Raw genomic sequence first — 25,657 nt, 5'->3', positions numbered from 1 at the left:
ACAAGGCACAGAAAAGTTAAAGACGAAAGGTAAAGCTAGTTGTCCTGCCTTGATCCATCAGTGAGGCTGTCTGTAGTGGCTTCCTAGTTTCATGTTCCCACTTCCCTACAGATTTGCCATGACAAGCTTGTTAAAACTGTGTTAGCAGGAAGACAATGGGCGACCATATTCAGGGGCTCAGTGGATAGATTCTAGGCCATTTCTTGGGGTGGCTTTTCTAAGAGTTTATTTCCCTTCCTCATACAATCTTCAGAGATGAATGGGCCACGAATCTGGAAATGAATCTAGAAATGAATCTAGAGTCTAGAATCATGACAGTGAATCTAGAAAAGTACTGTTTTCTCATGTAATGGAATGAGCCATTTTGCGGGGAGTTGGGCCAGCCAGACTCACTCAGTTTAGTATGTGGGTAAGCTGGTTCTCTTGATTCAGGGTCCACTGCATTTTCCATTTTGTTCACAGTTTGCCTGTGTTCCAGATTGTGGGTTAAGGGATAAATGACTTTGGAATATCTGGAAAACTAAAACCAGGAGAAAACCTACCTTCACCGCATTCACCTAGGTTGCTCAAGTGACAGATTTTTTTAACTTCTGAAGGAGTAGGAAGCAGGATGCAGGGCTTTCCTGGTGGCTCAGTGATAAATAATCCGCTTGCCAATGCAGGAGACAGATTCGATTCCTGGCCTGGGAGGATCCCACATGCTGTGGAGCAACTAAGCACGCATGCCACAGCTATTGAGCCTGTGCTGTAGAGCCAGGGAACCACAAATGCATGCTGAAGCTTGCATGCCCTAGAACCCGTGCTCTGGCAAAAGGGAAGCCACTGCAAGAGAAATCCGCATACTGCAACTAGAGAGTAGCCTGGGCTTGCTGCAACGAAAGCCTGCACAGCCACGAAGACCCAGCACAGCCAAAAATAAATACATAAATAAATAAATAAAATCAGTTAAAAAAAGAGAAGCAGGATGCAGCCTCCTCTTCAGCATGCCAGACCTACTGTCTTTTTGAACATCAGTCTTAGATTAATACCGAGATGGACGCAGAAACACACTTGAAAGCAACTTGCACCAGTCTCCGTACATAGCTTACATTTTATGACCTGCTTAGAGATGCAGGGCGCATAAATCTCGGGGAGGACGGTCTTATTTACTTGTTCGTGTTTTCTGCAGATGGGGTGTTTGCATCAGAGCCCGGCTGGCCTCAGATGTCGGCTCCAGGATATTTTAGCTGAACTGTATGAGTCCATTAAACAAATGTAAGAGTTTGGGGCAGGGAGGGCTGTGTCTCAAACCAAATGTTTTACATGGAGAACATCTGGGGAATATTGGTATTTGTGTGTACAGTACATCAGAAAGCAGCTTGGCGGGCTTCAGCTGGGATGTTTCTGGCCTGTGGTTGCTGGATTTGACAGTTTTGTTGTAAGGGAATGGTTCTTATGAAGTGTTGCCATAAAGGCAAGGCTTGGTCCAGGAAGGGGTGTCCTCGTTTAGCCGTGCACTCAAATTGCTCTGATTAGCTCTCCCGCCAGATCGCCCATGGGGAATAGTCCTGAGCTAGTTTTCCCCCAAAGTTTAAATGACAGAAAAAGGAAGCATCGCAGTGCCAGGACTTGGGGGTGTTTCTTCTTTTCCCTGTGGTTCCATTTGGTGACACTTGGAAACAGGTATGTCCCAAGTAGTATTGGATGCACAATTCAGGTACCTCGGTTGAACTTGGGATGTTGCATTGATGACCTGCAGGGACTCGGGGCACTCCTTTCCCCAGTATTTCTTAGTTTCCTTCTTCTGCAAAATAAGTAGCCTGCCTTACGGGTTGTAGAGAGTGCAAAATGAAGTGGATGACATTGTATACATGGCAGTTGTCGTTTAGTCGCTAAGTCACGTCCGACTTTTTGTGACCCCATGGATTGTGTAGCCTGCCAGCCTCCTCCATCCATTGGGTTATCCTGGCAAGAATGCTGGGGGGAAGGGAGCACAATTCAGTTTATAACAACTGGTAAATATTTTATAGGGGCTTCCCAGGTGGCGCAGTGGTAAGGAATCCCCTGCCATTGCAGGAGACTTGGGTTTGATCCCTAGATTGGGAAGATCCCCTAGAGTAGGAAATGGCAACCCGCTCCAGTATTCTTGCTTGGAAAATTCCATGGACAGAGGAGCCTGGTGGGCTACAGTCCATGGGGTGGCAAAGAGTTGGACACGACTGAGCACATACACACACATATTTTATAGGGGTGAACATGATTTGGCAGAGAATATAGTTGGATTTCCTGTACCTCTTTTGCAAGATAGATAAAATGACCTGACTGGACCCCCCTGTCAGCCAGAAAAAAAAGGGCAGAACTCCGTAATAATTTACTCTGGCTTTATTGGGGTGTGAGAGGAAATTGTTGTAAAAATTAACCTTCCTGGGTCCTCATGATGGTATTTTGACTAGTACCAGTCAAGTGGAGTAGTCAGAGGTCCGTCTTATACTGGAGGTGATGAAGAGTAAGGCTCACGACAAGAGTGTGTGTAAGGGGACAGGGGAGGGTCTCTTTGCTGGGGATGGGAAAATTCATACTCTGAGCATAGTGGGACTCATTTCTGTGTTTAGGAGCAAGAGTGAGACTCAGGGGTGGAGATGGGGAGTGAGGCAGGGAAGGACTTCTCACGAGGCCCTGCCTCTGCACACAGACATCAGTTGCTGCCTGTTATCTCACAGAAGAACCCTTTGGCAGGGACTCAGAGTCCTAGAAAGAGCATGTCCTTGGTCAAACCCTGGGTCATGTGTCTACTCATTGGCACAGGGAATGGGAAGCATCTCGTCTGGTAGTCTCTATAAAACTGTATCCAGTGGGGTAGGGGTGATCCCCAGTGCAAAGTCAGGGTGCTCCTACTGGTGGAAGGATGAACAGGTGCAGGGCAGGACGGAGCCCCCCTGTTCTTTGCCCTCCCCAGGGAATTACAAGCAACCAGAAGGGTAGGTCCGTGGTCTGCTAGACCTTGATCAGTGCCTTATCCAGAGCAGATTTCCCAGAATTGCTTGCTGGAGAATTGACTCGTTGTTGCATCATTTTAGGGATGCACTTCCCAGACCTTCCTGTCTGATTCTGCCCTTTGTTCAGCTGTGTTGACTGATTCCACAGAGAGCAGTAAGGAACAGCAGTGGTTGTGTTTTTGAAGATGAAATGATTTAAATGAAAAAAAAAAAAAAGACTTAGGGTGGGAACAAAGCAGTGCAGTGTGGCTTTGGTGGGACCTGTATCTCTAGAGACTCTGATTCAGCTCTTTCTTTTTTTTCTCTAAACATGCACTGAATGCCAGGCCCTGTGCTCCTTGCTTTGTCAGTGCTGGTACCGAATTTCGGAATGTGGTCTTTGGGTTTGGTGAGACCCAGCTCTCCTATTCATTAGTCGTGTGCCCTAGGGCAAGTTATTCACCTCCCTCAGACTCAGTTTAAATTCATCAAGCAAGCAGAAATAATGTTTTAGCAAGACTTTAATGAGTGAGCGAGCGGTGGAGAGGTTTAACAGAGTGGTGCCCAGTGCCTGGCACACAGTAAGGGCTTGATAACTGGTGATTATTGTGATTACCATTAGCTGTTGTTGTGAATTCTCTTCCAGCCCTTCTGGAGTGGGCACTATTACCACTCCATTTTAAAGATGAGGAATTTCAGGCTCAATAATTTGGGGATAAGTAGGGATTTAACACTTGAGAGTTCAGCAAGTTCAGAGAAGAGTCAGTGACAGGAAGCTGGGGGCTAGGTTGGGTGGAATAAGATGCCCTGTTATTGTTTTAGGGTTTTATAAAGGTCTTTCTGATATGCGGGGGGTCATTTCAGACACAGCTTTTTGGCATATACAAAACACCAGCCACCTTCTAGGCACTGGAGACTTTGCAGTGAATAAAAGAGAAACGGTCTGTGTGTGAGTGAAAGCTACAAGTAATGGTGACTCAGGTTATGAAAGGGGGCCTGTGCGAGTGTCGTGGGGGCGCATCCCTGTGATGAGGCCCCTGGATGTGGAGGAGGTGGTCAGCTGGAGAAGTTAGTTGCAGACAGTAGGGCCTGGAGGGATCTGGGCAGAGGAAATGACAAGCACAAATGTCCAGGGCCGTGGACACACAGGCTGCTCCCTGAGTCCTTGTGGAGACCAACAGACCCTGCCCCAGTGTCCCCACGGGTGGGAGCTGAGTGATGGCTGTTGGGTGAGGGTCACGGAGGCAACCAGCCTGATGTGGTGGCAGACACAAGGGGACTGAGCTTGCTCCTTCAGTCGGGCTGTCAGTGCTGGGTGGGGTCTGTGTGTTTGTAGCTGGAGGTCCCGCTGTGACAGCATCCCTGGAAGGATGGTAGGGCGGTAATTAGGGAGCTGACAGCATCCAGATGGACTGTGGGGGTGTTTGTGGGGGACTGTGGAGCAGGGACCAGCCTGTGAACTCTCTGGCAAATGGACACTGAGAGCCGCTGAGAGCTTCCTCAAAAAGAAGCCGCTGCTTCTGAGGAGATGATGAGTGAGGCCTCTGGGGGGACCGACAGCAGCTCATCCTCTTGTTCCTTCCTATCTGCTCTGTCTGTGCACCCTAATTGCTATACATCCCTTTTCAGACAAGGGGGATTGAGTCAGGATAAAAATAACTTCTGAAGACTCCCTTCTTCCACTTGTCTGTGAAATCACCCATGGAAAAAATGTAGAACTTAAAGCCTTGCCCTTTCATTTGTGTATGTGTGTGTTATGTGTACCCTACCATCTTAAGACATTAAGAATTTCTTTTCTTTCTTCTGTTCACCTGGATCAGCCAAACTCACTTAGCTAATTTCCTCTCCCTTTGGAAAACTAATGTTGTTTTTTAGGTCTTTTGTGTCCCTTTTTCATTGGTTCCCGAGGTCAGTGATCCAGTGGGAGTCTGAAGTTAATATTTAAAAGAAGTGTTTTCAGTGAATTAAGAAAAAATGGGATAAGAACCTCCCAGATATGTCTACTCCTGTGTGATATCAAATCAGGCTTCAGGAATTGGAGCAAGGTTTGGACTGGGTTGGATTGCAAACAGCGTCCTTAGCATGTCTGTGTGAGGACAGCTCCCTGGCATCAAATGGAATGAAATCATGTGTCGTGCTGTGAAACGGGTCCTAATTTGCCAGCACACTTACGAGTGGCTGTCGCTGCCCCCCGCATCTCAATTTATTAATAAAAGGAACTTCGTTGTGCTGGGGCCTGCTTTACATGTAAATGTTAATTTAAACCCCTTAAAATTTTTTTATTTTTAATTGGAGGATAATTGATTTACAACGTTGTGTTGGTTTCTGCCATACAACATGAATCAGCCATATTTATACATAGGTCCCCTCCTTCTTACACCTCCTTCCCATCCCACCCCACCCTGCCCCTGTAGGTTGTCTCAGAGCACTGTATTGAGCTCCCTAGGTTATCCAGCAACTTCCCACTAGCTATCTGTCTTACATATGGTAATACATATGTTTCAATGCTACTCTCTCAATTAGTCCCACACTCTCGTTTCCCTGCTGTGCCCACAAGTCTGTTCTCTATGCGTCTGTATTCCTGCCCTGCAAATGGGTTCATCAGTATATTTTTTTCTAGATGCCATGTATGTGCATTAATATATGGTATTTTGGGGGTGGCAGTTTCATTTCTGAAGCTAGCTGTGGTTTGGAATTTGTTAGGAATCCTCACCCTAGGTGTGTTATATCCCAGACTAGAGAGGAACTGAGGACCCTTGTTGCCGTTCCAGCTGCTGTTAACTTCGTGAACTTGGGTCTGTACTCTAACCTCCCTGGGACTCAGTTTCCTCAGCTGTAAAACAAGAGGGTTGGCATAGAACATTCTGGGGTCCTTGCAGCTCAGACATCTGCTGGCAGTAATGATACTGGCTGTGCCAGTATTTGCAAGATGTGATCTGATCTGATCCCTACAGCCACCTTGTGGGGTTGGTGCTCTGTCACATCCCTTACAGACGGGGTAACTGAGGCTGTGACATGGTGGCCCGAGGACCTCCCTGTGAAGGGGGTGCTCCTGGGCCATGTTCCTGTGACTGATGACAGTGCTGAGGGGCTGAGGCTCGCTTTCTTAGCAGGGCTGCTGGCTGGGGCTACGCTGGGCTTGGAGCTGGATGAATCAGAGTTGCACAACCCTAAGCTTATTCAAGCTGTGGTGTAAACAGTGTCAGAGTGATCAGATGCTACTGCTTGAGGCTGTCCTACTTAGAAGTAACCTCAGCCCTCTGGTCTGGTCTGTCCTTTCCCCAGAACGATTGAAACCTGGAGCAAGAGCTGCTGCCCTTTAGATTTCCAAGTTGCTGTTGTATTTTATTTCTGAGTTGCTGTGGCATCTCACTTTCAGTGTGAGTCCCCAGATAAACCCTGTGGTCCCAGCCTCACATTTTCAGTCTTTTTGCGACTCTGGTGTTGCCTTTGTGGCATCTCTTCTGCTACCAGAAGCCCTTTCCTGCAAGGAGCCCTGGGGTTGTTTTTTAGAGATTTCCAGCAGATCCCAGTAAGAGGGGGTTCCTCACAGCCCCAGCCAGACCCTCTCTCACAGAGCAGGCAGGACTGGGGGCGGGACTCCAGAGCTCATTTGCTCTTTCTTCCTCCGGACACATTTACTTTGACCCGGTGCAGGAGCTCCAGGTGGCCTGCAAAGCCGTAAGTAACCCATGAGCAGCCAGCGTCTGTGGTCTCCGGGCATCCCCAGGCCTGCCTTGGGTTAGGACAGGCCCCAGATGTCCAGATGACCCAGATGTCCTCTGGGAACAAACCTTCCTTTTCCCAGGGGCAAATTCATTCAGGTCACTGAGTCTCCTCAAGGAAGTAACTTGCTTTAAATTCCTTTCTTTATAGATAGGCAGTTCATGAATTTCCCTGAATTATCTAGCTTTTTAAAATTATCTAGTTTTTTGGCTGCAAGGTATTTTCTTTTTTCTTTTGTTTTGACTCAAGCTCTATCTAATTCATTTTTATGTACTTATTTTTTATTTTTCGGTGTACTGTTTTTATTTTAGTTCTCTGTGTGTATGTGGTTGGTTGTGTCCAACTCTTTGTGACCCTGTAGACCATAGCCCGCCAGGCTCCTCTGTCCATGGGATTATCCAGGCAAGAATACTGGAGCGGGTTGCCATTTCCTATTCCAGGGGATCTTCCTGACCCAGGGATTAAACCTATGTCTCTTCTATCTCCTGATTGCAGCTAGATTCTTTACCACTGTGCCACCTGGGAAGCCCTATAGTTCCCTGACCAGGGATCAAACCCATGCTCCCTGCTTTGGGAGGGTGAAGTCTTAACCACTGGACTACCAGAGAAGTCCCCTGCATGGTTTAAATTACGGAATGAGTGCCCTTCTAGCCACATTGGTTGCGGTTTAAGGTGGTGGGTCTCAGACATCACTGTTGTAGGATCACCTGGGTGCCTACAACTTGCCCTCACGCTCGAATTCAGTAGGTCTGGTGCGGGCCCTGGAGTTCGCATTTGAACAATCAGTGTCCCCCTTCCTCCCCACCAGGGGATCTGATGCAGGTGGTATGCCGACCAACCTTTGGCAAAGTGCAGTCCCCTGGAATCTAACTGTGCACTGGGGGCAGGCTCGTGGCTCACTTTGGCATTGCTGCTGGTGCTAACTTTCCATCGGTGGCTCTTTTGGTTTCTACCTGGTCAGCCCTGGCCACTGTCTCCTGTTTACAAACCTCAGTGCCATATAGGGAATGTAAATCTGCCCTTAGTTTCTTAGTCATTAATTCCACTTCCCTTGCAGCATTGCCACGTGTAATCATGACATGCTCCACTCAACCCTTGAAGGGGCGGGCGTGGAACCAGGGATGGCTATACAAGTAGATAGAAATGTCCCCGGGCCCTCGGAGGTTCTCCTAGGCGGGCCCTGGCCTGGTCAAATCAAAGTCTGGTTTGCCATTTTAGTTCTGGAGATAGAACACATTTTTCATGGCAGGAGAAAAAAAAATCAGTGTCATCTAAGGAAACAGCATCTTTTATGGGGAATTTTGATAAATTGAAGATTGAGAGCTGATTTACTTAGGATTATATTTTCATAACCTCTTGCACAATTAAAGGGCTGGTGGCAGCAAATGGTAGGATGCTTTTCTTTGAAGAAAAAGCTCTTTCTTACACATGCCGTGCTCCCTGGCATCAGGATGCCTCTTCTCGGAGCCTGTTGATACAACTCTTGGCTTCCAACCTGCTTCTGTCTGAAAAAACATCCGTGTATCGACATGAATCAACAGGCCAGAGAGGAAGAGGCCCACAGGCCCTGCGGCGGAGCTGGCTCGCATCCCTGCATCACAGCAACTTGCAGGAGTGAGTGTTGTCTTGAGTTGGCCGGGCTCCTCACAAAATGCTGGGGGTCATCTAATGAATCAGGGGCTTTGGCTAGAAGGTGGTCTCCTGGCTGGCATCACCATGGTCACGGCTGAGCATAGCCTTTCTGAATGGGAGTTCTTTGGTGATCCTGGGGAACTTTGGACCCATGGGTCCCACGAGGAGCTGTGCCTGGCCTTGAACTCTGACCATCAGCCAGACCAGGGCAGGAACCCCTACCTCTGCTGGCCTCCAGCTTGACTTGGCTAACCATTTCCGCTGCTAGTGGCCTCTGGGCCCCTTGGTAAGAAAAGATCCCTCAAGCTACCTCTGATGCAGTGCCCTGCAGCTCCTGTGGAATGTGGCCAGGTGTGAGATCATACCTATGAATGGCAGGGAAGTGGCCAGCTCCCGTTGCTGGAACAGAACTCAAACTTGTTCTCACTAAGTGAGACTAATGCCATATTTATGGCCCCATTTCTTCCCTGCTGCTTGGTCCCCTAGTCCTGCCTCCCCGGGACCTCACATGGGACCCCATACAAAAACTTCATCCGCTTGGAGGATGCTCTTCACACTGGGCTTTGGAGATTCTTTGGGATCTTCGGAGAAATTCTCTCACCTGCCATGTTTGCTGTCCACCCCAACTTTATCCATAACCTCGAGAATCAGCAGCTTCTGGGCTCAGCCAGCCTGGGTTCAAATCTTCGCTCTGTCTTTTATAGGCTGTGGGATTTAAGGCAGTATTTATGTTCTTGGTGACTTGGTGGCTTTGTACAGTTGGGGATTAGGATTGTAGTTAGGATTAAATGAGATACGGTCCATTGGCATCTGGTTAACACATTATAAATATTAGCTGTTGTTGTTATTAGGAATATTGCAACTGTTTTAAGAATGTTGGTAACGTTAAGGCTCAAGACAAAGTGTTAAGATCTTGCTCCTCAAAGTGTGGTCCCTGGGCTAACATCACTGGCTCATTAACTGGGAGCTTGCTAGAAATCCAGAATCCCCGGCTCCATCTTAGACCTTTGGATTCAAAATCTTCACTTTTGACGCGAAACCCAGGACCCCTTTGACAGATACTGTTCTAGAACCCTCTCCTCAGACTGATATGTGTCAATCAATGAGCATCATGGGAGGAGGCTGTGGAGGGTGGAGGGTAGTGATTCTCTTGGTTAGAGGCTCAAATATGCAGTCTGCCTGGGATTTCCCCCGCTCTTCAAAGCAGGCCAGGAAGATGGCTGGCTGCCCTGCTCTTTTGTAGGCAGGCAGGCTGGATATAAATTTTCACCTATTCTTGCCTCAGTACAAATATGGGGAAGGGGAGGATGTGTGTGGGAGGAATCGGCAGGGGGAATGTCTATATGATGATATATATACTGTGCGCTTGTCACGCCTTTAATGTGGCCCAGGGCCCTGTGTCACTGTATTGTCCTGTCAGGAGCTTGTCAGACCTTGTCACTGCCATTCAGTGACTACCCGAGTACTAGTCACTTTACTTACATAGCAGCCCCAAGAGTTAGGACTTGCTGACTCCATTTTACAGATGAGGAAACTGAGACCTGTGAGATATGGGTTCACCTGAGGTCACCCAGTCAGCAAAAGCCTGAGCTTTCATCATACTGCTTTGCTCTGCATAGCCCTTCCTACATCCCTGAGCTCTTAACATTCACAATAGCCACTGTGGAAAAGTGGGGTGGTTTTGGGTGATTATTCAAAAAAGAAGAAATGAACGCTGCAGAGGAGAAGGCTGTTACATTAAACAAGGGATCAGAGTTGGCTGGGCTATTTGCCTCTTAAACAGGCAGGTACCACGGGGCAGAATTTGCAGGTCCACAGCCAGAAGGTTTAATCATTAAACGATAAGGTGGCCTTATTTAAAAGCAGACCATTTTATAAGGCACACGATGCTGTCTAGACTTGGGAACACTTAGGAAAGGGGCTGGGCTGTGTGTTGGGCTTAAACACCTGGGTTCCCAGCTTCAGTGAAATCTCTCCAACTCCTGCAGGAACAAACTGAACCTTTTTTTTTGGAGGGTTTATGATTTCAGACGTTTGGTAGTCTTTTCCTGCTGGGCCCTTTCCTTCTGTTTCCTTGTAGATATGGGTATGTGTGTTAGTTGCTCAGTTGTGTCCGACTGTTTGTGACCCCATGGACTGTAGTCCATCAGGCTCCCCTCTCTGTCCATGGGATTCTCCAGGCAAGAATACTGGAGTGAGATGCCATTTCCTACTCTCAGGGATCTTCCCGACCTGGGGATCAAACCCGCATCTCCCGCATTGCGGGCAGATTCTTCACTGTTTGAGCCACCTGGGAGATATGGGTGAGGGTTGAGGAAAACTGGAGAGGAGGTTTGCTCCATAACATCGTGTATCTGCGGGTCTCTTTGGTAGCCTTTGGCCATGAGGGTAATCATGTAATTACTTGTGTGATTTTTGCTTATTGCCTTGGTCCTCTCATCCCCCACTCCCCAAGGGCTGGGGCAGAATCACTTTGCATCACGACATCTCAGCACTGTGCTCGGTCCCAGGTGGGCACTCAAAAGGGTTAAGTCCACGAACAGTCAAAATCCAGAAAGGCTCAAGTGGATGCCATGAGTCAGACTTCTGTCTCTAAGTGGGAACATTCGATTCCCATGTTCACCTGGCAGCCACTGAAAGAAGAAGGGGGAAAATGGCCCTGAGGCTGTGTTTTGGATTCCAGTTGTTCCTCCTCCTGTCTGGTCTCAGATTCAGGAGCCATGATGCTCCCATGCACCCAGCTGCTCTGAGTTTCTGGAAATTTCCGCTGAGGGTACAATTTAAAGACCCAGGAGAGAAATTCTCGTTCACTTAACGCACTGTGAGAACAAAGGGGGGTCCCCATTCCCTAGACCTTCTCCTGCTGCCCCATGAGGAAGCAGGAGGAATTAAGTTTGTTCCCAGCGTGGAGGGTAAGGAAGGAAGGCTCTATTTATGGGGCGTTCTCTCCGCCTTAAACATACGTTGAGCTCTTATCCTGGGCCAGGTATGTTCTGAGCCATTTATTTAATCTTCATAAGGACCTGTGAGACAGGTGCTGTATTTTCCTGCCTGACAGATGAAGAAACAAGTGCACAGAGAGGTTTTGGCACCTGTTCCAGGTCACACAGCTGGCACGTGGTTTCAGCCCGGACTCAAAGCCATGTTCATAGCCCATCCTGCCATACTGCTTCACCGTGTGCTGCCCTCCGTTTATACCCTTCCGCTCCACAAAGGAGGCACTATGTTACGTTATAGGAGCAGCATTTATGAGCTCATTCTCCTCTTTCAACAACTCTGCAAAAACGTGACAACCGTTCTGAGCTCTCTGGGTTTCCTCTGGAAGCATCTTGGTAGCTGGATTTGGCTTCCGGCTGAATATGCAGCAGGCTAATTTCATATTGTGCGGGAAGGGAGTGAGAGGGTAGGGGAGGAGTGGCCTAAGCAGCTGGAGGGTCAGGGAAGGTCTCCCTAAGGGACCATGGAGCTGAAGCCTGAACGTTAAGGATGTAAAGAACCATGGTCTGATGTCTGTACCATATATTAAGTGCCTCTTGAATGCCTGCTATTATTCTTATCCTTATTGCTCTCATGGTTGGCCAGTAATTGGATTTGTGACCTTGGGTGAGTCATCACACCGCTCTTGGGAGTTGAACTGAATGTCTTCCCTCTGTCCTTGACAGTTGCATGGTTCCAAGTGATTTCTAGCATTTGTCTCCCACTATGCCTTTGACATAGGGGCAGAATGAGCCCTCTTTTACACTTTCAATAGAAGACTCATTGTCAGATAAGGGAAGCTTTTGTAGAGGGACAGCCAATGGCTGCTAACATATATGGAGCCCTTTTAGTTTTCTCAGTGCTGGAGTGGGGTTTGCTTAGAATGTGGGCACTTTCCTTTCCACACTGGGCTGGAAGCATACGCCTGGCAGATATGCCGTGGGACCGTTGGCCTCTCACTGGACTGTTGGGGAGATTGACAGATGGGATTATTTTCTTACCCCCGAGAATGTCACTACCCGTGCCTGACCCTGAATGGTGAAAGAATTTATTTCTATTGTCATTTGACAATAGGGCCTCCTCAAGGCCAAGTTCAGCCTGCTCCATAATCATAGGGGTGGTTTCTCCCCTCAGCCCATCTTTAGTTCATAGAGGAATGCAGGAGTTGGTCCAAGAGCCACCCACATCCTCCCTGGCCTGTGTGTGTTCACTGTCGGCTTCCTTCAGAGCAGGCTCCCAGGATTGCAGGCCCCGCTCAGATAAAATAAAGCCTTCCAGTCATGTCTTTACATTTGACGTAAGCAAAGGCAGCTTTTCTTTCTGTGTCCTGAATGGGGCTGAGGTGAGGGCCCGGGTGAGCTCGGGGGGCTGACACCCTGGTGAAAGGGGGCCTTGAAGCTGGAAGCTCATTCATCTCTGTGCAGCCTCTTTGTCTCCAGCCGTGTGGTCCAGCCACAGTGTAGGGCAGATGCTGCCTGTCCCTGGGTTTACAGCCGGGCATCATGTATTTCTGCTCTGCTTTCCCCATTCCTCGATTGCCCACGTAGGTAGGATGCAAAGAAATCCTAAGCCATCAACCTAACGTTCCTGTCTTGGTGGTGACGTTCGACTGGAATGGTCCCTCCTTCTGTGCTTCAGTGCAACTGTCACTTCCCTGGTCTGGCTTCTCAGCCATCCAGTAGCATCAGCCCCTCCCCGTTGTCCACTCTCCTTCTCTCCTTCTCCCTTTCCTTCCCTCTCCCTGCCTGCCCATGCTCAGGGTTTTCGTAGGCCTACCATGCACCCGGCCTGTTGCTAAGCTCTGGAGCTAAAGCAGTGAATAAGATCCCCACTAGTGTAGTAATGACACCAATATGGATTTAACAACAACTGGGGAAAGTTCTGCGAAAGAGAAATCCGGGGACCTGCTGGTTGATTTAACCAACACATAGCAAAATCAAGAATAATGAGAGTTTCCTAGTTCTCTTGGACTGGTTGTATTTTATGGAAGCATCTCCAAGTCTAGGGCTGCATGTGTATCTGCTGCAAGTCGGAAGTTGCAAATGTTCACAGAGATGAGTGCATTCCTGGGGAGACCGCCCCTGCTTGACTCTGAGATAGGCGAGGTGTGACCCTGGGTGGCTGCTAACAAGGACTTTTTCTCCAGAGTGCTTTGTGCCTTTGCAATCTGAGGGGTGGTTTTACTTCCTTTCCTCCAAGAAAGAGTGCTAAGTTGAGGGTTGAGGTCACAAGAGGACCAGTTTGGAGGGAACCAAGCAGGCTTTCAGAGCTGGCAGCAAAACCCTTGGCGAGCTTTCCCTCTTACCTAACCCACCTTCCCCACCCCAAACAAAGTAGTTTTTGCCCCCTTTAGAGCCAGGGCAGATGAAGTTATCAACCAACTTGTTTATGAGCAGAGAATCCATTGGCAAACATAGTTTTTCCCTATAAGATTCGCATTGTCATTTAATTTAAAAAAATTAAAAAATTTTTTTTTTATTTCTGTGATTCTTTTGAGTAAGTGCTCTGTGTCATGGCCCTGGGAATTCTCTACAGTTTGGATTTGCAGACGACATTGGCATGGAGCTTTGGGATCAACCGGGGCCAGGCAGGGAGTCTAGCTTTGTTTTCTTGGATTTACTCTGATTTTTTTCTTTAGCAGAGCCTTTTGGTCATATCACATGCTATCAAAGGTGCCTTAGTGAGAGGAAGGATGTAGAGAGGATTTGGCTTCTGAGCAATTGCATTAGCACAGCAAAGGCTAAAGTCTTAAAATCCAAGCTTTAATCAGAACTGGCCTCCAGACAGGCCATGCAATAAAGCCTTTTCTGTCCATCACTGTGGCAGCTGCACGGTGGGGCTGACTGATGCTAATTTCATCTCTTGGTGTTAGTCACCCACCTCCTGTACACCAAGCTCTCCTTTTTTCTTTTTTTTTTCTTCAAAAAGGATCAGGATTCCTAGAGTAAATGGATCTGGCCCTGTTGAAGGAGCCTTTTGCTTTGTGGGGGGAAAACACCATCCCAAACCGAGGCTGTTAAAACCTGATGTTTTCTGTTGTCTGGAGAAGGGTGTTTTTGCTATAAATGAAAGACATGATAGGGGTATTTCAAAGTTTTGTTTTGGTTATTGTCAGTTCTGCCAACAAGTAACATCTGTATTTATTTTCTAAACTCTCCCAATGGCTGATTTGCATCTGTTTAGGTCTCTGAGTAACATTTCATTTCCTGACTTTATAGGTGGCTATAAAATCCATCCGTAAGGACAAAATTAAGGATGAACAAGACATGGTTCACATCAGACGAGAGATTGAGATCATGTCATCCCTCAACCATCCTCATATCATCAGTATTTATGAAGGTCAGTGATTTTTTTTTCACCCCCGTATCAGTGACCATTTCTCATACCATGGGGCCTGCCAAGATTTTTAGGTAATTGCCCTTCTGGGCAGGAGCCAAGTATTTTTCCTCATGATGCAAAAATAGCCGGGTGTTATCTCTTATTTGGTTACCTTGAATGCAACCAGACACACGTAGCACAGTGTACTTTGGTCATAAAATAGCTCTGGCTGGTGCCTTCTTCCATCTTCCCAGTTTCTTGGCAGTTGCTAAGCAACCCACCTTATTGAAACCCAGTATGTGAGACACCCATGGTTTCTGGAAAAATGGCAGTTTTCTGGGTGGCCAAGTAACGGTGGATCTGTTGTAAATGTCATCCCCCAAAGCTGACGCTTCAGGGGTGGTGTCATTAGTTATTGAAAGTTAGCCTTTTTGAGTTAGGAATTTCCAACCGGTCCAAGAAATACCAAGAAAGAAGAGGGATCAGTTGGTGTGACAGATATTTTAGAAATAGAACGTACGTTGTTGGTGTTTGGTGAAACATGGGGAGGGAAAAAGCTTATATATGTGCTCGTGCTTCACTTCTGTGGCCCTTCACAGGAAGAAGTAAACATCTCACATTAAAAAAAATAGCCTTTAAAAAATTATAAAAGCAACGTGTGTTTATTGCAAAAATGATCAAAATATAACTGTTAAAATTAACATAATGATTAGTTTGATAAATAGCTCTGTATCCATATTTAGATTTTTATCTACTTCTCTGTACATGTATGTGTTTTTTTATCCAAAATTAAATCATACTGTTTATACTGGGTTTTAGCTTTATTGTTTTTCATTTTTTATATCATATATCTCTTCCTATGTGGATAAATATTCCCCTATAAGGACATTTTTGAAAGGCTTTGTAGTATTCCATTTATGGGCATACCATAATTTATTGGCTCTATCTCCTTTTGTCAAATATATAAATTGTTTCACATTTCTGGTTATAATAAACAGGGCTTTTAATGACTTTCCTTGCAGATCACTTTTTACATTCATTTCTGATTATTTTCTTATGAAATAGTCCTAGTCCTGGACTTACTGAGTCAAAACAGTTCTACAGAATATTTTTAATATATGATTCAGAAAAATAAACCTATTTTTAGTTTCTGGTCTGTTCATCATAATTTATACAGTAAGGGCTAAGAGGAAACCAGATGGTAACCCTAAAGTTTTTCTGATATTTCAAATTTTCCTTCTTCTGGTTCCCTGTTGATTTTTGCTATTGTTCCCCACCACCCCACCACCCCCACCCTGGTATTTCTGTTTTTGCTCCTCATCTAGAAGTAAGTGCTGGTAATATCTTTTATCTTGATTTTTCTAAAGCTCATTTTTGGGGCCCTTGGGGATAGGGTTTTAGGGGAAATTTATATTTATTCAGTCATTTATTCATTCCACAAACATCTCTTGCAGTGAGTCTTGATTTCAGCCCCTGGACCAGTAGCAGCAGCATAAATTGGGTTTGTTAGAAATGTAAGAGTCCTAGGGCCTGCTGCAGATATGTAAATAACATATTCTGGGACCATGGAGACCTAAGCTTAGAAGTTTTCATGGAAACATATGGCAGCCAGGCTGGGCCTTGAAGGGAGTTTTTTCTTGAGGAAGAGTTGTGAGCCTGTGTGTGTGCTCAGTCGTGTCCCACTGTTTGCGACCCCATGAACTGTAGCCCACCAGGCTCCTTTGTCCATGGCATTCTCCAGGCAAGAACTGGAGTGGGTTCCCATTTCCTCCTCCAGGGGATCTTCCCGACCCAGGGATCAAATCCACATCTCTGTGTCTCCTGCATTAGCAGGCAGATTCTTTATCACTGTGCCACCAGGGAAGCCCGAGGAAGAGCTGACAAAAGGAGAATTCCAGGCTGAGAGAAACAAACCTGAATATGTCTGGTAATTGAGTGGAATTTCCAGAAGTGAGAAGTGAGTCAAGATACAAAATGCAGGATGAAAGTGAATTTTATTAAATGTGGAGTGTTTTTGCCCAGTGTGGCCCAATTGCCATGGAAACATGGAAACCTGAAGGCCACTGTGCATGGCATGGACCAGTGTGGGTCACGTGCTCTGTGCGCACTTCTGTGTTTGAGATTTTTTGGCTTAGAGCTTGAAGGCTTCTTTGCCGGAAAGGCAGAGAGAGTTTTAATTCAGCATGAAGTTTCCAGTTCTTTATTTGGAAGACAGTTTGCGGTCACAGAAATCTGGCATCAAGAAGCCTGCTTCTTCATTAGCATCATGCCCTCCTTGGCCTTGGGAATTCTTCAGGCTGAATGGGAAACAGGAGTCTATCTACTTCCTAAAGGAAGGCCAGAGATGAACCTCAATGGAATAATATACTATTATCAAGGTCAAAATGGCCTTAGTTCAGCCCTTGCTGGTGGCTTCCAGAAGAGAAGCCTTTGCTTGTAACTTTAAAAATTGGTATCTGCATGAATTAAAGTTCTTTGGGTGATTAGAAATAATTTCTACCAAGGCTTCAGCCGAGAGCTTGGGCTTCAATTTCTAAAACCCTTTGAACTGGTCTAGGGAGTCAAGGAAGAGCTTGAGGTACACTAGACGTGAGACTTTGGGCAGGATGGTTGGCTTTGCAGTGCCTCATAAAATGGGGATAGCCATTCTACTCCTCCTAGGGTTTGGCAGCAGGATTAAATGAGATGATACATATACAGGTAGGTTCCAAAAGGTCATTGATGTGAAGTCTATGTCAGCTTCATCCCAAGTGGTTCTTAATGTGTGGTCTATTGACAAGGGTGTTTCAGGAGTGAGCAGCAGGGGTCTGTAAATCCTCTGGAATAGTATATAAATATATTGTCTAAAACAGAAGTCACTAGTCATAGATGGATATTTAAATTAAAATTAATTGGAATAAATAAAAAATACTGTTGCTCTGTCACATTAGCCACATTTCAAGTGGCTCAGCAGCCACTAGTGGTTCGTGGCTGCCATACTGGACAGCATAGATAAAGAGCATTTTCATTATTGCAGGACGGGACTGTGTTGGTATATAATGTTTTATGTGTTAAGTTCATGAGTTATTTTTCTCTAGGTAGGGGGTGAATGCATAGCTTTCATCAGACTCTCAGAAGGATGAACTGTACAGTCCATGGAATTCTCCAGGCCAGAATACTGGAGTGGGTCGCCGTTCCTTTCTCCAGATCTTCCCAACCCAGGCATTGAACCCAGGTCTCCCACATTGCAGGTGGATTCTATACTGTCTGAGCCACCAGGGAAGCCCTTCCTGATCTCAAATAGATTAAAAAGAACTATATTGCCTTTAAGTGTTTTGTGACCGGCCATGTACCTTACAAATAAAAGGTATTGTTTTAATCCAGAGAACTCCCAGGAATTTAAATATGCCTTTTTTTTTTCTTTTAATTTCTTGCAGATCTCCAGTTTCTGTTCTGTTCTCTTTCCTTTCTCCCACACAAGTTCTTTTTCTCCCACATCCACACTAAATAACTGTGGAGGAGGTCAGCTCCCCTCCCTTCCCAAGGGGTTAGGAACAGGTGATCCCCAAAGTGTGATTCCAGCTGTGACCCTCCACCTGTGACCCCAGAGTCTCCAGGTCTTGTGACTATCTGTCCCCTGTCCAGGACCTGAGAACGCAGCGCCCAGAGTGAGGACATCCTGATGTTATCTGTAGAATTCTGCCTTGTGCACAGAGCTCTCCTATACCTACTCTCGTTTGATCCCTGCAGCCTACCCAGGAGGTAATCAGCCCAGGTGTTCCCATTTTGTGGTTGTAGAACCTGAGGCAGGTTCATGACTTGCTGGGTGTGTTGGCTTGCCAGGGCTGCTACCACAGACTGGCTGGCTTAAACAATAGAAATTTATTATGGATTTGGAGGCTGAAAGTCCAAGACCAGGGTGTGGGTAGAGTTGGTTTCTTCTAAGGCCTGTCTCCTTGGCTTGTAGATGGCTGTCTTCTCTGTGTATCTTCACATCTGTATGTATCTGTATCCAAATTTCTCCTTCTTAGAAGGTCACTAGTCATTTTGGCAACCCCACTGATTGTAGCCTGCCAGGCTCCTCTGTCCATGGGATTTCCCAGGCAAGAATACTGGAGTGGGGTGCCATTGACTCCTCCAGGGGACCTTCCCCCAGGAATTGAACTCATATCCTGCACTGGCAGACTGATTCTTTACCACTGAGTCACCAAGGAAGCCCATTTTGGATCAGGGTCCACCGTAATGACCTCATTTTAACTTAATCACTTCTTTAAAGACTCCAAATAGGGTTGTATTCTGAAGAACTAGACTTTGACATATGAACTTTTTCGGGGGGGATATTCAGCTTATACCTGGAAGAGGGCATTGCAACCCACTCCAGTATTCTTTCCTGGAGACTCCCCATGGACAGAAGAGCTTTGCGGGCTATAGTCCATGGGGTTGCAAAGAGTTGGACACGACTGAACAGGTAAGCACAGCACATTCAGCTTGTAATATTGAGTGTGCTGAGCAGTTGATGGCCCTAGCACAAAGTTCTTCTTACTGCATCTGTTTTTTTCCTCTGCCAGTCCTCAGCCCTGGACTTCTGGCCTCATGTCATATTTTGCTGGTTCTGCAGCCCACCACTGTGCTCCAGGCATCCCGCTCAGCCTGGCCTTTCCCCCCCTCTTTTGAACCTTGGAGCATGGCCCGGGCAATGTGGTGACAGCAGTGAGGATGAAACCCGAGTTTATCAGTTAATACACTGGTCTCTCTGCAGCTCACAGAGTGAAAGGGGAACCTTCTTCTTGACAGCTGATTGTTTGATGAGCCAATCAGAAGCCTTAGCTTAGTGCTGAGATGCATTAATTTTGGCGGTGAAAAATCAGTGCCCAAGCATCTAAGTGGCTGTTGGGACATTAGCCAAGTGAACTTTACAATTTCTTCTTAAACAAAGACCTTTGTGATTAAAAACACATACACACACAAACATACACACCAGACATACCCTAGCAACAGCAGCAGTAGCAGAAACAATAATAGCGGTCATGACAAAATTCCTGGCCTTCATAGTGGTTACTGTCTTAAATATGTGAGATCATTCAATCTCAGCATGGTGTGTACCTTAGAAAATAATTCTGCATATATCTTAAGAAGAAGCTTGGGTCCCCAGTCTGGTGAACTCACTGGTCAAGTGTTTTCTGAGCTTTAGTTCATGGGAATGTAAGTTATTTGTATACTATTCACAGTACTTGCAGCCTGGCAGGCTGTAGTCCATGGGGTCGCAAAGAGTCAGACATGACTTAGCGACTAAACCACCACCACACAATATCTGCAGGCTCAGAAAATCTGCAACTTCACTGAATCAGTGCTGCTGGTCACCAATTCCCCCAAATAATTCCTTTCAAATGTTTTTTTCTTAAACCAGACCGCAGGGTTACTCTCGTGTTGACTTGTAGGTGAACGTGATTGACCCTCAAATTTGTCAACTCTGTGTAAACACAAACTATCACTGGCTCCTAATGCTAAGTAAATAAAAGGGGATAGACATCTACCTTCTAGCGTGTGATGCTAAGGGTAACCTAATCAAGAGAGAAAAGGAAGAAAGAAATCACTAGTCCCCTCTCAAGATGGACCCCTGTTTTCAGTCAAAGGGATTCCATTCTCTCAGCAGGGAGGTAATTGACAATAAGGAAAGAACAGCTGAAAAGGAAGTGCCCGCCTGAGCACTCAACTTGGTTGCCTAGGATGGAAGAGATAAAAATGGTTTTTGCCTGGGGTTCTGATTTCAGGACCCAAGTTCAAACATCAAAGGCACATTGTCTCACCCCCATTTCCCCTTTGAAAGCCCCGGAGATTCAAATCTGCAAAACCATGAAGCAGTGTCTTGCTGCATAACACTTCAGGGAAACAGCACCCCATCTGGTAACAGTCACGCACGTAAAAGCAAAAAGGTGGGAAGTGGGGGAGATTGGGTTGCTGCTTTCACTTTGATGCCCTTGGGTTTTTTCGTTCCTGGAAATCTCTCTTCTTGGCCCTGAAAGATTACGTCTCTCTCTTGGCCCTTTGCGGTGTGATATTCCGGAACTGGCTAGCCTTTTCATCACACCCCTTGTCTTAGGTAAGAGGGAGCCTGGCTTTCTGGGACAAAGTAGGATGGCTGTTTGGCATTTGTCAGCTGTGATTGCTTGCCTTTGGGAGAGTCTCTCGAACTTCAGAAACAAAATCGCAAGCAAATGTGTCTCTTGATAATCATGTGACTTTCATGGCCTGGCTCCATCTGCCTTAAACCTGCTGCCCATGAAAAGATGTGAAAGAGACTGTATTCTACTCAATTCTCAGAACTCCTACCATAGAGATGTCTTGCATGAGTTTACATCAGTTAAAAGCTCCTTCCAGCTTCTTAGAAACATAATATGCTTTCTCAAGCAAACTGTGCCTTCTGAGATTCCATTAGATCTTTCTGGAAGGGGATATGGGCTTCTCCCATGGCTCAGCGGGTAAAGAGTTTGCTTGTCTCTTAGTGAAGAATCACTGCTTTAAAAATCCAGCTCCAATGAAGGATGTTCCTGCCTTCTCCTCCCTCACAACTTGTGGCCAGAGACATTTGGGCCAGTAAAACGTGTTTCCACCAACCCAGCAAAGGTCCTGGAGTCAGAAACTGTTGCTGCCCTGGAAAAGAACCCCTTGAGGGTGACAGGATCCCAATAAACTGCCGAATAATACATCTGAGCATGGTTCTCTGACAGAGACTCAGAACCAGTAGCATCAGTGTCTCCTGGGCCCCACCCTAGACCTATGGAATCAGAACCCTGCAGGTGGGCCTGGATGTGCTGTGTAATAGCCAGTCCCCTAGGTGACTCTAAAGCACTCTCAAGTTTGAGAAGCACCATGTTAGAGTAACCATTGCTCAGTAGGTTAGATTAGAAACCAAAGCAGGGCTGCGCTGTGAGCATCAGTGGTTTGGAAACACCTGTAGTAGAAGCAATTAACACTTTTCTCCTCTAGCAGAAAAAAGCTTAATCTAGGGTTTTCAGGCAGAGAAGGCAATGACACCCCACTCCAGTACTCTTGCCTGGAAAATCCCATAGACAGAGGAGCCTGGTAGGCTGCAGTCTGTGGGGTCGCTATGAGTACGACCTAAGATACGACTGAGCAACTTCACTTTCCCTTTTCACTTTCATGCATTGGAGAAGGAAATGGCAACCCACTCCAGTGTTCTTGACTGGAGAATCCCAGGGAGGGGGGAGCCTTGGTGGGCTGTCGTCTATGGGGTCATACAGAGTCGGACATGACTGAAGCGACTTAGCAGCAGCAGCAGCAGGGTTTTCAGGCAGTAAGCAGATCTGGACTTTGGCCCTTTTGAAGGCAGGGGACAGCTGAATTGATCTAACAAGATCTGTGGGTCACTAACAGTACCCCATGTTCTTCTTCGTTTCTGTAGTCATTCATTCATTCATTTTACAAAAATGTATTAAGCACCTATGTTCCAGGTACTGGTCTAGTAGTGTGAGTATGTATTTCTTGTCCAAATGGGCTTAGATTTGAATGAATCAATTGCCTTGCAATTACTACTGTGTGATTTTGGGATAGTGACTTAACCTTTTCTGAGGCTTGGTTTCTTAGCTATAAAATGAGGTCAGTAGCTAGCTACTTTATAAGATTGTGAGGATTAAGCTAATGGGTAGGGACTTCCCTGGCAGTCTTGCTGTTAAGACCTCACCTTCCAATGCAGGGAATGCAGATTCAGTCTCTGCTCGGGATGCTAAGATCTCACATGCCTTATGGCCAAAAAATCAAAACATTAAAAAAACCCCAGAAGCAGTAAGGTAACAAATTCAATAAAGATTTTAAAAATGGTCCACTTTTAACAAAAAATCTTGAAAAAAAGATAATGAATAAAATTGCTAAGCATGGTCTGAGGTCCACGTTCAATAAAGCCATACTAGTTATTCTTGATGTGATGTTAGAGATCTGAGAGGTCATTGCTGGCTGGAGTAGAAACTTTCATTGGGTGGTGGTGGGGTTGAGGCCAGATTGCCCAAGTCAGTGATTCTGAGCTCTGGATGCACATTAGAATCTCATGAGGTGTTTGTAAGAAGGAATGCTGATGCCACCCCTAGAGATTTCAGTTTAATTGGTCGGGCTGAGAAAGATTGGCTTGATCCTCCAACTAGGGGGAAATGGTTGTCTTGGTCCGATCATTTGTCATCAGTGGATTCCAGAGCAGAACATGCGTCTGGCAGTCGTCACCACTGAGCCGTGGGCGATACCTTTGGGCCTGGGTTTCCTTCCTCAGCCATTTGGTTGCTGCCCTCATCAGGGACTCAGAGCCCCATGAAACAGTTTGTTGAACTTGGCAAAGTGGTGTGTTATGCTTGTGTTTACTCTTCTGAACCCATGGCGAATTGCTGAGTATTTTAACACACTCCCTCTGCTGCCAGATTCACAAGTTCCACATGAAGTCTCTCTCATCAGACTGGATCCAAATGGAGGACCCACCCCCCCATCAATCGCACCGCCCCCAGAGAGTTTTCTTCACTTAGAATCAGATGAACAAGCTCTTGGGCTATGAATCTGTCCAGTCACGTTTTTAATGAGTTTCCTATGAAGTTAGCTGTTTGACCTTCAAGTGTATTATTTTCATTGTTTTCATTTGATTACACCCAAGTCATTTTTCTAGAGGCAGGAGATTAGACATAAAACAACCAAACACGAATGCTACTCCCTGGCTGTCCAGCCTCGCCCTCTTGGGTTTCCTGGAATTCAATATTTTCTAGTGCCTCAAATAATACCACTTGTACTTGAAGCTAATTTTTAAAGAAAAAAAAAAAAGGAACTGTATTGCCATGTAACATAAGGTCTTTTGAAATGAACTGGGATGTCTCTGTAAATCTGCCAAGGCTGCAACTATTAGGAAGGCTCATGGAGTGTAGGAGACTTGTCTTTACAGTGGCCATACCCTCCAGGGGCATTTGGATCCTGAAAGGGGGATTGGACTTGAGGAACTGTAATTTATGACTTTCAGAGTCTGCGATTTCTTTGATTTGGGAATTTGTGCTCTGCCCACTCCAATACTTCTGTAGAGTGGGTTCATCTGGTAGGTGTGACTCCAAGATCGACATTGGTGCTTTGGGACACCACTGGGAACTGAAGAATGGAGCCTAGTTAAGAGAGCCAGGCTTGCTGAGTCCTTTGATACCTTGAAGTGTTAGTTCACCACCTCCTCTATTCTTGAACCCCTCTCATCCAAGGGCACAAAAGCAATCTCAGGAGTGGATTCTGCCAACACAGATTCATAACAATCCTGGATTTGATCCATGCATGTCTTCATTTGTTCTTCATTTTTAAACTAAGACCCGCTGCCTAATAATAACAGCTCACGCTTACATGTCTGCTTACTGTTGTATGCTGGGGTAATCCTTATGATGAGGTTACAAGCTTCCATTTAACAGATGAAGAATCTGAGAGAACAGAAAGGTTAAGTAACTTACCGAGGTCACTCAGCTGGGTAAATGGCAGACCTGGATTTGAACCCAGGTGGCCTGGCTCTGGGAGTCAGGCTCTTAAACTCTGCATTCTGTTGTCTAATGAAGCAGACTAGGATTCATGGTTGAAAAGAAAGTCATGAGGCACTCCTGGAGGGTCAAGCAGTGACTAGAACCAAAAGTGTGATAATCACAAATCTGACTTTTCCACCCTAAGTGATAAGGGTGGGATGAACCTGAAAACTATCATAACACTGTTGATTGGCTATCAGTTCAGTTCAGTCCCTCAGTCGTGTCCAACTCTTTGTGACCCCATGGACTGCAGCATGCCAGGCCTCCCTGTCCCTCACCAACTCCTGGAGTTTACTCAGACTCATGTCCATTGAGTTGGTGATGTCATCCAACCATCTCATCCTCTGTTGTCCCCTTCTCCTTCTACCCTCAATCTTTCCCAGCATCAGGATCTTTTCAAATGAGTCAGTTCTTCACATCAGGTGGCCAAAGTATTGGAGTTTTAGCTTTACCATCAGTCCTTCCAATGAATATTCAGGACTGATTTCCTTTAGGATGGACTGGTTGGATCTCCTTGCAGTCCAAGGGCTATACTCCAACACAAAATTGTTGTTAGTCGCTCAGTCGTGTCCAGCTCTCTGCGACCCCATGGACTGCAGCATGCCAGGCTTCCCTGTCTTTCACCATCTCCTGGAGCTTGCTCAAACTCATGTCCATTGAGTTGGTGATGCCATCCAACCATCTCATCCTCTGTCGTCCCCTTCTCCTGCCTTCTATCTTTCCCAGTATCAGTGTCTTTTCCAGTGAGTTGGCTCTTTGCATCAGGTGGTCAAAGTATTGAAGCTTGAGCTTCAGTATCAGTCCTGACAATGAATGTTCAGGGTTGATTTCCTTTAGGATGGACTGGCTGTCTTAACTAGAGTCCATTCTTCAGTTTCCAGTGGAGTTCCCAAGCAATCTCGGAGCCGCACGTACCAGATGAACCCACTGTCAGGAATTATAGGAGGGGACAGAGCACGTATTCCAAAATCAAAGAAATCTCAGACTCTGCAAGTTAGATCCTGAAGGAATCCAATACAAGATAGAAAGTAAAAAAAAAAAAAATAATAAAAAAGGTGGAATGAAACCATATAGAGAAGTCCTATGGTGATTTTCAGGGGAGCGAGATGAAGGTTGTTTTCACAGAGAAGCATGCTTTTTCCTGGAAGTTCACTGGAGGAGGGTGGAGTCCAATAGTTGGTCCAACATGGTTCCCTGACCGGCGTCCTTCTCCCACACAACCCCTCTTTGCTGGCTGTTTTCCTGCCATCCCAGTATTTGCCATTGGTCCCTTCAGATAACACTGATAAATAGTTCTTGGCCAGGCTTTTGCATCCACTCTTCCTTAGGTAGTTTATACACTTTCTTTCATTTCGTTTGCCTTCTGTGGAGTCCACTGCTGGCTGTGGGTGGCCTGATTGGCTCTGGTTCTCCTTGGGCATGCCAACCAACATCCAGAGTTTTGGTTTAAGAAAAGACAATGAGTGAATTAAAGAGCCTTTCATTGTCCAAACCAGGAAACACATTTGAGTCAACTCTGACCAACTCACGGAC

At 46.2% G+C, this 25,657-nt stretch overlaps 1 protein-coding gene across 1 annotated transcript in view; it reads left to right on the top strand.

The window, feature by feature from the left end:
- The window catches only part of NUAK1 (NUAK family kinase 1), a 68,856-nt gene that overhangs the window by 16,457 nt on the left and 26,742 nt on the right, over positions 1 to 25,657 (top strand). The window contains exon 2 of the mRNA XM_052640724.1: positions 14,507 to 14,627. Within this exon, the coding sequence (XP_052496684.1) occupies positions 14,507 to 14,627 (121 nt within the window). The remainder of the gene's footprint in view (positions 1 to 14,506; positions 14,628 to 25,657) is intronic.

This window comes from Budorcas taxicolor, chromosome 5 (assembly GCF_023091745.1).
Source record: "Budorcas taxicolor isolate Tak-1 chromosome 5, Takin1.1, whole genome shotgun sequence".
Classification (NCBI taxonomy): domain Eukaryota; kingdom Metazoa; phylum Chordata; class Mammalia; order Artiodactyla; family Bovidae; genus Budorcas; species Budorcas taxicolor.
This window is presented reverse-complemented; position numbering and strand designations above follow the sequence as displayed.